The sequence below is a fragment of the Conger conger genome, chromosome 12 (assembly GCF_963514075.1).
Source record: "Conger conger chromosome 12, fConCon1.1, whole genome shotgun sequence".
Lineage (NCBI taxonomy): Eukaryota > Metazoa > Chordata > Actinopteri > Anguilliformes > Congridae > Conger > Conger conger.
The window spans coordinates 43,753,562-43,764,227 of record NC_083771.1 but is presented as its reverse complement, the minus strand read 5'-3'; the positions used below and the strand labels follow the sequence as shown (position 1 = coordinate 43,764,227).

Genomic DNA, 10,666 nt, shown 5'->3' with positions numbered 1-10,666 from the left:
CCTTGCTCAAGGGCCCAACGGCTGTGCGGATCTTACTGTGGCTACACCGGGATTAGAACCACCGACCTTGCGTGTCCCAGTCATTTACCTTAACCACTACGCTACACTACAAACCTGTGTAGCTCTCAGACTTCAACTTCAAGATGTAAATGATGGCGGTATTGCGCAGTTTCAAATGCTGCTTACATTAGAAAGTCCCCCTCTTAGCTTTAAGATTCAGGCTAAATCCAGGCTTTAACATTTGATCAATCAAGTTCAATTCATAATGTGTGCGACATATAAAACTTATATTTTATATATTTTATATTCTGCACTTTAACAATACTTCATATACCCCGCTTCAGCATTATGTTGTATTGTATATATTTACTAAATCACATTCCACCTTATTCTATATCTATGTTCCTATTTTTTTTTTTTTGGTATCATTCTTTATGTTGTTTGCATGCACCCACAAACCACAGCAAATTCCTTGTACGTAAAACTACATGGTGAATAAAGAGATTCTGACTCTGATTCTGAATTAAACGTTCAGTGCACACGGCCCACAGAAGACGCCCGGCCGGGTGCAGACGGCGTCACGTGGCTGACCTCGCCTGACACTGCACGCTGTGCCGTTCTGCAGACGGGCAGCGCTGCCTCATTCCCGCCGCCCCCGGTCCGATCCAGGCATCCTCATTCCCAAGCTCTCAGAGAGACTGCAGCTGAGCAACAGCGGCTGCAGCCAGGCCCAGCGCATCGATACCATCCCGGCACTCCTGCGTCAGGGGACGCTCATCCTGCCTGCGCTCACACGCCAACACCACGGAGGCCCCTCTGCCTACGGCCGCGCAAACTCACCGGTTTCGAGGAGCCCCTCCCACGAGAAGACGACCAGCTCCCATCGATCTTGTCGCTGTAGTTCTCAGTCCACTGTGCGGGAGGGAAAGAGGGGGAGGGGGGGAGAGGCGGGAGGAAAGGATGACAATGACGGATGAGCCAGGCTTGTTCTCATTAACATGTAAAGATCAGCTCTGCCACTACAAACAGGCTGGGTTCACTTCACAGACAGTGGCTACGGGCAGAGTAGCTGTAGGGCCAACACCATGGGGGGGGGGGGGGGGGCAGTGGCCATTGTAATATGAATTACACTCATTTGTTTAACAAAGTTCCGACAATACACGTCACTCAAAACCCACACAAAAAGCATGAACTGCAGCCTTTATAAACCACAGTATGTATGAAACCTGAGCGGAAAAGTAGCAGAAATCTGAACATTTACCATCAGCGTTAAACTGTCAACTTCAAAAAGGAAAGATTCTAGTGTGTTTCAAAACAGCATTTATTTTATTTTGTGTTTAGTAATCTCCAATACTGTGAGATTGGAACACCTGAAATCTCTCCAGAATTTTCATACTGCTCCACACTTATCATTATTATTTTTGGTATATTTCTGAAATGTTTCCCCCCCATGGGAAAGCAATATGGGATAACCTTTCTCTCCTTACACTGAAAGATCATGCAGAAGAAATGCTTTTTCTGAACAATAATTGGGAAACCAAAGAAATCATTCTCCTCTTGTTCAGCAAGGCATAGCTAATTGAGGTCACCGCAAGAATCAATCTTCCTGGAATGCATTATGGTGAATTACGAGCTAAGCTTCCAGGTAGACACTTATAATTATAATCACTGCAAAATCATAAAATATGCTTCGGAGACGTGACCAAATCCACGCAATCATTTTTCACAAATTTAAATCCATTATACAAATCTGTGAAGGGATTCATTTTAAATGCAGGCAGTTACATGGGGGTGTTTAAGTTTAATCTGGTTGTCATGGCACCTCCCGGGCTGTTGTTGACGAGCAGGGGATAATCACGCTGTCCCACCACGACGGCGAGCTGAGGGGAGGACCTTGCTCTTTAAAACCGGTACATTTCCAGGTCCAAAACCTTGCATTCAAATCCAGGCACGTCCTCCGAAGCAGACCCAACGGGCCCAGAGAAAGCCTTTGTTGCCAGAGAGGCGAGAGGTCACGCACAGAGCCCCGTTATCTCATTAGCGTGACCTTAAGCCAGGCCCGTGCAGGGCAGGGCCACTTCTGACACAAGATCAGAGTCCGTGGAGCGACACAAACGCTCCGATTTTTTAACGCCGCACCACTGCTGACGCCAGGACGGCGGTTTGTATGTTTTTATTCGGGGAAGGTGCGCCGCCTCGGCGTATTCAGGAACTGCACGGCCGTTCCCCCCCCCCAGGTCAGACTCGGGTTTTACCCACCCTGTGCCCAGCCCCCACCCCGCCACCACCAGGACATACGGTGCAGTATCTCCGCTCATTTCATTCTCCTTTTGCGAGCACGGTCCCACAGGAGTGTCTCAGCCCTGATTCATCTGATGCTTCTACTGCAGCAGGAGACGGTCTACTGGGCATGCTCAGTGGAGAGGCAGGGGGACTAAGCTGTGAGACGTGGGATGGTGTATTGAGCATGCTCAGTAGAGACACACTGACCTGTGGGATGTGGCATGGGGTATTGAGCATGCTCAGTAGAGACACATTGACCTGTGAGATGTGGCATGGGGTATTGAGCATGCTCAGTAGAGAGACACACTGACCTGGGAGATGTGGGATGGTGTAATGAGCATGCTCAGTAGAGAGACACACTGACCTGGGAGATGTGGGATGGTGTAAAGAGCATGCTCAGTAGAGAGACACACTGACCTGGGAGACGTGGGACTGGGGCATTGAGCATGCTCAGTAGAGAGACACACTGACCTGGGAGACGTGGGACTGGGGCATTGAGCATGCTCAGTAGAGACACACTGACCTGGGAGACGTGGGACTGGGGCATTGAGCATGCTCAGTAGAGACGCACTGACCTGGGAGACGTGGGACTGGGGCACTGAGCATGCTCAGTAGAGACACACTGACCTGGGAGACGTGGGACTGGGGCACTGAGCATGCTCAGTAGAGAGACACACTGACCTGGGAGACGTGGGACTGGGGCATTGAGCATGCTCAGTAGAGGCACACTGACCTGGGAGACGTGGGACTGGGGCACTGAGCATGCTCAGTAGAGACACACTGACCTGGGAGACGTGGGACTGGGGCACTGAGCATGCTCAGTAGAGAGACACACTGACCTGGGAGACGTGGGACTGGGGCATTGAGCATGCTCAGTAGAGACACACTGACCTGGGAGAGGTGGGACTGGGGCATTGAGCATGCTCAGTAGAGACACACTGACCTGGGAGACGTGGGACTGGGGCATTGAGCATGCTCAGTAGAGACACACTGACCTGGGAGACGTGGGACTGGGGCATTGAGCATGCTCAGTAGAGACACACTGACCTGGGAGACGTGGGACTGGGGCATTGAGCATGCTCAGTAGAGACACACTGACCTGGGAGAGGTGGGACTGGGGCACTGAGCATGCTCAGTAGAGACACACTGACCTGGGAGAGGTGGGACTGGGGCACTGAGCATGCTCAGTAGAGACACACTGACCTGGGAGACGTGGGACTGGGGCATTGAGCATGCTCAGTAGAGACACACTGACCTGGGAGACGTGGGACTGGGGCACTGAGCATGCTCAGTAGAGACACACTGACCTGGGAGACGTGGGACTGGGGCATTGAGCATGCTCAGTAGAGACACACTGACCTGGGAGACGTGGGACTGGGGCATTGAGCATGCTCAGTAGAGACACACTGACCTGGGAGACGTGGGACTGGGGCACTGAGCATGCTCAGTAGAGACACACTGACCTGGGAGACGTGGGACTGGGGCACTGAGCATGCTCAGTAGAGACACACTGACCTGGGAGACGTGGGACTGGGGCATTGAGCATGCTCAGTAGAGGCACACTGACCTGGGAGACGTGGGACTGGGGCTTGTCGCCGTCGGCGTCGGGCTCACTCTTGTCACTCAGGAGGCCCTGCACCTGGTACTCCAGCACGTAGCTGTCGATGAAGCGCTCCAGCTCCTCGATCTCCTGCGAGCGCGTGCTGCCCGCCTCGGACGACGCCGAGGCCACCGATGAGTTCTCCATGGCAACCGGGGGAGGGGGGGGGGGGGGGGGGGGGGAGACGGGCAGGACCTGCGGAGAACGGGAACGGAAACGGAATCAGCTCACCGGGAACGGACTCGGCTCACCGGGAACGGAATCGGCTAACCGGGAACGGAATCGGCTCACCATTTTACAAAGAGCATGCACAGGTATACCTCGATTAACAAAGGGGTTAAGTTCCTGAGAAACTGTTCGTAAACCGAAATTTTGTAAACCGAACAGCATTCATCATTGATTTAATAGAGATACGTTCCGGGCAGTTCAATAAAGAAGAATAATAATAACAATAATCTTTAGGCCTACTGTTATTCTTTGGTAAACCATCGGAACATCTGCGTGGTTATTCAATTAAAAGAATGATTGTCAGCTAATGTGATGTTCCTCTTGGCCAACTGTCACTGTATAGAAATGAAATGATCAGTGCAATCGCAGCGACTGAAAAGTAGAAATTTAAACATCTGCCTAGCGAACTAGTTCATCAATACACGGGCAGATTAAATGTTCGGTCTGTAACTTAAATGTCATCTAAGTAATGTAAGTATGTAATGTTTTCATATGGAGGTGACTTTCGCTTTTTGGCTGGAGTAACTGTTAAATCCCAGAGCTTCGCCCTCCACCTGAGTTTAAACTGGTAAATGTGCCAATGCAAATTAGGCTACTGCAGATGGTAAAGTGAAACAGTTTCATTCCAGTAAAAACATTTCAAGCACTAGGGAAGCATTGAGTTGGGTCAGTTGCAATGTCTGCTGATTTTTTTTTCGCCATGTAAAATTTCGTTAAAGTGAACATTCAATTTGTTAAATGCAAAAAAAGTCTCTAAAATGTTGTTTCATTATTGTGAACATTCGTAAACAGAATGTTCGTAAATCGAGGCATATTTGCACACAATTCTGTCTTCTGGGAAACTACTTTAGATTTCCTGCCTTTTCTTTTAGCTCATATTTAGAACCGGACAGCTGAAATTCACTCAGAATTTCCACTAGAAACCCACAGCATCAATGCCTTCTGCCCACTGGAGAACTAAAGTAGGTTTTACTGTACAGAGAGAAAAAAAAAACAACAACATTCCACTGGACTTGCAATGCCGCTCTCCGCCAGTAGGGGCAGCAGAGAGCCGCTGTGTTTACAGTGCAGCGGCTGCAGATCCCGCCGGCTCCCGTTCACTCCCACCTGCAGGCCCAGGACACACGCACGGCGACTCACGCGTTCAGCCGCCGCCCGTCCCCACGCTGTCCTATTAAACGGCCTGCCGGCACCCTCTCACCCTCTCATCTCCCCCAAACCCCCGCCCCCCCCCCCACCCTGACTTCCCACGGACGTCCCCTCCCGCCCCGGTCACGTGAGGGCCGGACGAGGGCGCTGGGCCCAGCAGAGCCTGCGGATAATCCCCTTTTAAATCACCGCCTGAGCGTCCCCCAGGCAAAGAGGATTTACAGCTGCTGCGCAGGAATCCTGCTAATAATGTCGCGCTCGGTGTTCCCTGCCAGCCCAACGCCGGCCCGGCCCTGTGTTCCTGCGCCCTCGCTCCATAGCACCGGCTGACCTTTCCATACAGCAATGATTTTCATTTCTTTACCTTCGTGAGTGGCTCCAAATCCCCCGCTGATCTTAACTGCGGTTGTGTTTGCCCAGGAAAAAAAATAATAAAATCCTGATGCAGACTCCAATAGCCTACATTGCGACAACACTGAAGTGTATATGGTTTAGGCAAGGCTCTGAGCTTCTCTTACCATGATAAAAAGGCTCATCTAAAATAAATAGTTTCTTACTTAGCTGACACTTTTATCCAAAGCGACTTACAGCTGATTAGACTAAGCAGCGACAAATCCCCCTGGAACATTGTGGGGTTAGGGGCCCAACAGCTCTGCAGATACACCAGGGCTGCAATCACCAACATTCTCAGCCCCAGCCATGCACCCTAGCCACTAGGGTACAGGTGGGGCCCAATTTAATCTAAATGCAAAAATGTTTAAACGTTTAATCTGCTGGGTGGGCAGAGACAAGGTTTGCAGCGGACACAATCAATCTACAGGCCGGTGCCGGTGCCGGTGTTGACTGTGTGCATCTATAACACCCTGCTGTGAGGTTTCAGCTCGATGCCAGTTTACCCAGCTCTCACCTAAAGACAGAGTCCACAGACAGCACAAAGAGAGTGCACAGTTCACAGGGTCCTGGGCGGGTACGGGGGAAAGCCTGAAGGCACGGCGTTTAATGCTGCATACTTCACATATCTCTCGCATACCAGAGATGTGATCTCTCAGAGCACACAGTGTGAGGTCACCTGGGAGGGTAGAGGAGGATCGCAGGGTGTGCGTTTGGATCACCCAATCACACAATACATGAATTTACATCAATGGCATGCGCCACACTCACACGCACAAACATACTTTTACTTTCGTCTTTTTAAACAGCACATACATTTCATTTATTTGCGGATGTTCTGATCAAACTAACGTCTTTGTTCTTGTTTATCCTCTGTACTGTACGTCTTTTCCGTAAAGGGACCTCGGGGCGTTGTGAAAGGCGCTTTATAAATAAAACGCATTACCCGCTGAATGTACCCAGCAACATGACAAATCCGAGAGACCGCGTTCACGTTGCAGGTAGACGGGCTTCCGGGAGAACACACTCCTACGTCACGCCGGATAAACCTGGCATTCCCAGGCTGCGGCAGCCCTAACAGGTGCGGAAGGGGATTACTGTGGAAACAGGCAGGGGAAGTCTGGCTTCGTGAGGAGTCGCACAGGGATGGGCGCTAACCGCTGGCAGACAATACCGCCGGCAGGCGGACAGCCGTCCCAGAGCAGCGCACGGATTCACACCCAACACCCCGAGAGGGCAGCGCTTTTCCCTCACTGACGTCACTGCATCGGGGGGTCAAATCTGTGAAAGTTCACAAGAGAAATGCACACTATTGAATTCCCAGGACAGAAGGAAAATCCCCTTTTTGAACAGTGTAAACGGGCTTACTGCACGGGGCGGGCCGAGGAGTTCCACAAGAGGAGGAATGTGAGAATGAAGATGAAATGAAATGACCACACGGCCGGTCAAGGACGTGCTCTGGCGGGACAAACAGGACCATCCTAACACACTGCCCTGTCGAACCCCTCGCCACTGCAGTTATATCCGGAGCCTCACATATCGTTGTGCGGCGCCCGCCTGTCCAACAGGAAAAATCAAGCATTTCCCAATACGAGAGAGAGAGAGAGAGATTGAGAGAGAGAGAGAGAGGGCAGTGGACGTGAGGAAGATTCTAGGTCAAGGTCAAGGCTGATCAATGAACAGCCCACGAGGGCAGGAGAGCTTGCGCGTATCGATTTCACCGAAGCATTCACCGATGAAACCCATTCACACGCCCCGGCCTCTCCGCCAGCTACAGCGTTCTCACATTATCACACCCACTAACAGGCCATTTCCACCATTTCAATAGGCTGTTAATTTATAATAATGGGGGCGACATGGCTCAGGCAGTAAGAGCAGTCGTCTGGCAGTCGGAGGGTTGCCGGTTCGATCCCCCACCCGGGCTGTGTCGAAGTGTCCCTGAGCAAGACACCTAACCCCCAAATGCTCCTGACGAGCTGGCCGGCGCATTGCATGGCAGCCAATCGCCGTCGGTGTGTGAGTGTGTGTATGAATGGGTGAATGGAGAAGCATCAATTGTACAGCACTTTGGATAAAGGCGCTATATAAATGCCAACCATTTACCATTTATCCATTTCCAGTGACGAGGGGCTACAGTCTGAGTTTGACACAGAAGCCCCAGCGTTCTCGATGTTGCATGGCCCTGCTCCCTCTGTGAGAAATGTCCGCCCCAGGCCGTGGCCCTCTGCACTGGAGCCAGTCCAAGCCGTGGGAGGATCAAAGCCCGACACCATGCATTTGGCCTTAGTTAGAGGTCTGGTTGGTCTCTCTCTTCCCAACCCTCCCCCCCACCACTGACTGAAAGGAGAGACAGATTGGCCTATTAGCCTGTAAGGCTGAACAACTAACAGCTAACCTAGCGATCAAGCACAAATGTTTATTTGTATCACATGACATCTTTTACTCAAATATCTAACCACGTCTCAGAGACAATCCTGACAATCTCACTGTACTCTAGGTTCAATCAAGTCATTTAAAGACTGTGCGTTCGCTTTTTTTCCATCAGTCTTCATTAAGCCACAAGTGCATCTACTTTAAACACTAATTTAGCAACAACTGCTTCTGGCATAAAGTATGTCATTTCTAGTCAAAGTATGAGCGCTGGAGATTCAGCATGTAACAGATTCACTTCTCATTGGCGGCACACCACACAGTTGTATGACCGATTGGTTAAAACATAAACCTGTGTGTTTTTGTCACAACCAAAATGATCTACAAAAGACCAACACCAAACCCTACTGTTATGGCCAGCATAAGAACTTCAAGTTGCTCCTTCAAGAAGCAAGTAAATAAAAAATTACTAATAATAATTATTTGTTATTTAGCTGACGGCTTTTATCCACAGCGACTTATACAGTTGATTAGACTAAGCAGGGGACAATCCTCCCTGGAGCAATGCAGGGTTAGGGGCCTTGCTCCAGAGACCAACAGCTATGTGGATCTTATAGTGGCTACACCGGGGCCAGAACCAGCAGCCTTCCGAGTGCCAGCCGTGTGTCTTAGCCACCAGGCTACAGGCCGCCCAAAAAACGTTTGATATCAGTGACGTAGCCTGGAAAAGAGGAATGCCCAGCAGGAGCCCCACATGCAGAGCACAGGATCTCTCAGCCGAGAGTTTGAGATATGACCCAACCACAGCGGGCAACTCCCTGGCTACTTAAATTGCCTTTTTTATTTGGAAAACAAGTTCCTGCAACCTCCGCCGCCAGAACCAGCCACTTCTTACTGTACCTTGTCCATGCACAGAATTCGGGAAGATGGCTTTTAGTTTTTATGCTGCATGGTCCTGGAACCAGCTCCAGAAGGATATCAAACTGGGTCATTTCATCCCTGTAGGTCATTTTAAAAGTTTACTTCAGACTCTGCAGTCAAAACTGAGGTCGGCACAGCTGTTTTACTTGAGATTGTACTAATGTGTAATTGTGTTGTGCTTTTTTATTGTATTGGACATTATGGTGTCATATCTGCTTGCTCCTCCCTTGTAAAAGAGCTAACAATCTCAATGGGACTCACCTGGTTCAATAAAGAAGAAATAAATCAAATAAAAACAGCCCAGCTCAGCCTACACCTGCAGCTAAGCACACTGGACTAACAAGAGTACACAGCACTCCCCCCCTCTCACTGCACACAGCACACTGGACTGAGAGAGTACACAGCACACAGCACACTGCACACAGCACACTGGACTGAGACAGCACACAGCACACTGGACTGAGAGAGTACACAGCACATTGCACACAGCACACTGGACTGAGAGAGCACACAGCACACAGCACACTGGACTGAGAGAGCACACTGCACACTGGACTAAGAGAGTACACAACACACCTAGCACACAGCACACTGGACTGAGAGAGTACACAGCACACAGCACACTGGACTGAGAGAGCACACAGCACACAGCACACTGGACTGAGAGAGCACACAGCACACGGCACACTGGACTGAGAGAGTACACAACACACAGCACACTGGACTGAGAGAGTACACAGCACACAGCACACTGCACACAGCACACTGGACTGAGAGAGCACATAGCACACAGCACACTGGACTGAGAGAGTACACAGCACACCTATCACATAGCACACTGGACTGAGAGAGTACACAGCACACTGCACACTGGACTGAGAGAGTACACAACACACCTATCACACTGCACACTGGACTGAGGGAGCACACAGCACACAGCACACTGGACTGAGAGAGTACACAGCACACAGCACACAGCACACTGGACTGAGAGAGTACACAGCACACAGCACACTGCACACTGCACACTGGACTGAGAGAGCACACAGCACACAGCACACTGGACTGAGAGAGCACACAGAACTCCCCCCTCTCACAGCACACAGAGAGCTGGAGCTGAGACTGAGGATCTCTTTGTGTGAGTCTGACTCCCACAGCACACAAGATCTCCAGACTAACCGCTCCGTTTCTTCTGCCCTCTCCATTCCGCACTACAGAAGATTCCGGTGCAATATTACACTCCAAGAATACCAAGCATCGCCCAGGACGGAATATCATATCGACACAGAAGCACACGGTATTGTCCCTGATCAGGCCCGTGCATGAATATCAAGTAAGAAATAACGAACTGGAAGGCTAAAGCGTCAGCAATAACGGGGGCAGAACACAGTCAACAAGCTGAATAACTGAGGGCCTATAGGATGGATGACTAAGCCTGCTCCACTTAATGCAGGCCAGGAAGAAATCCTCAACATGTCGCGGTAACTAATACGCTTTAAAGACCAACTGAAAGCAAAATGAACTTTTTACTCAATTTAGTTCATTCTTCATAGCCATAGAAACACGTCTATATTCCATTAAAATTGTACCAAAGTTTTTCTACATCCACGTCCGGTAAAAAGATGAGAATTTTAGACTTTAGCCTACACCATTGTTTACCAGTTTACCAGTGTGTATGTTGATCAAATGTCAGTCCTCAATTGGCACCCCCCTCCTCGTTTGACA

At 50.2% G+C, this 10,666-nt stretch overlaps 1 protein-coding gene across 2 annotated transcripts in view; it reads right to left on the bottom strand.

Moving 5' to 3' along the window:
• Positions 1–4,030, bottom strand: part of ctif (CBP80/20-dependent translation initiation factor) — a 94,148-nt gene extending 90,118 nt beyond the window's left edge. For both annotated transcript variants that reach the window (XM_061263549.1, XM_061263550.1), the window contains exons 1-2: positions 3,851–4,030; positions 841–912 (exon numbers count right to left, since the gene is read on the bottom strand). In XM_061263549.1, coding sequence (XP_061119533.1) covers positions 841–912; positions 3,851–4,030 — 252 coding nt within the window. The remainder of the gene's footprint in view (positions 1–840; positions 913–3,850) is intronic.
• Positions 4,031–10,666: the final 6,636 nt, after the last annotated feature.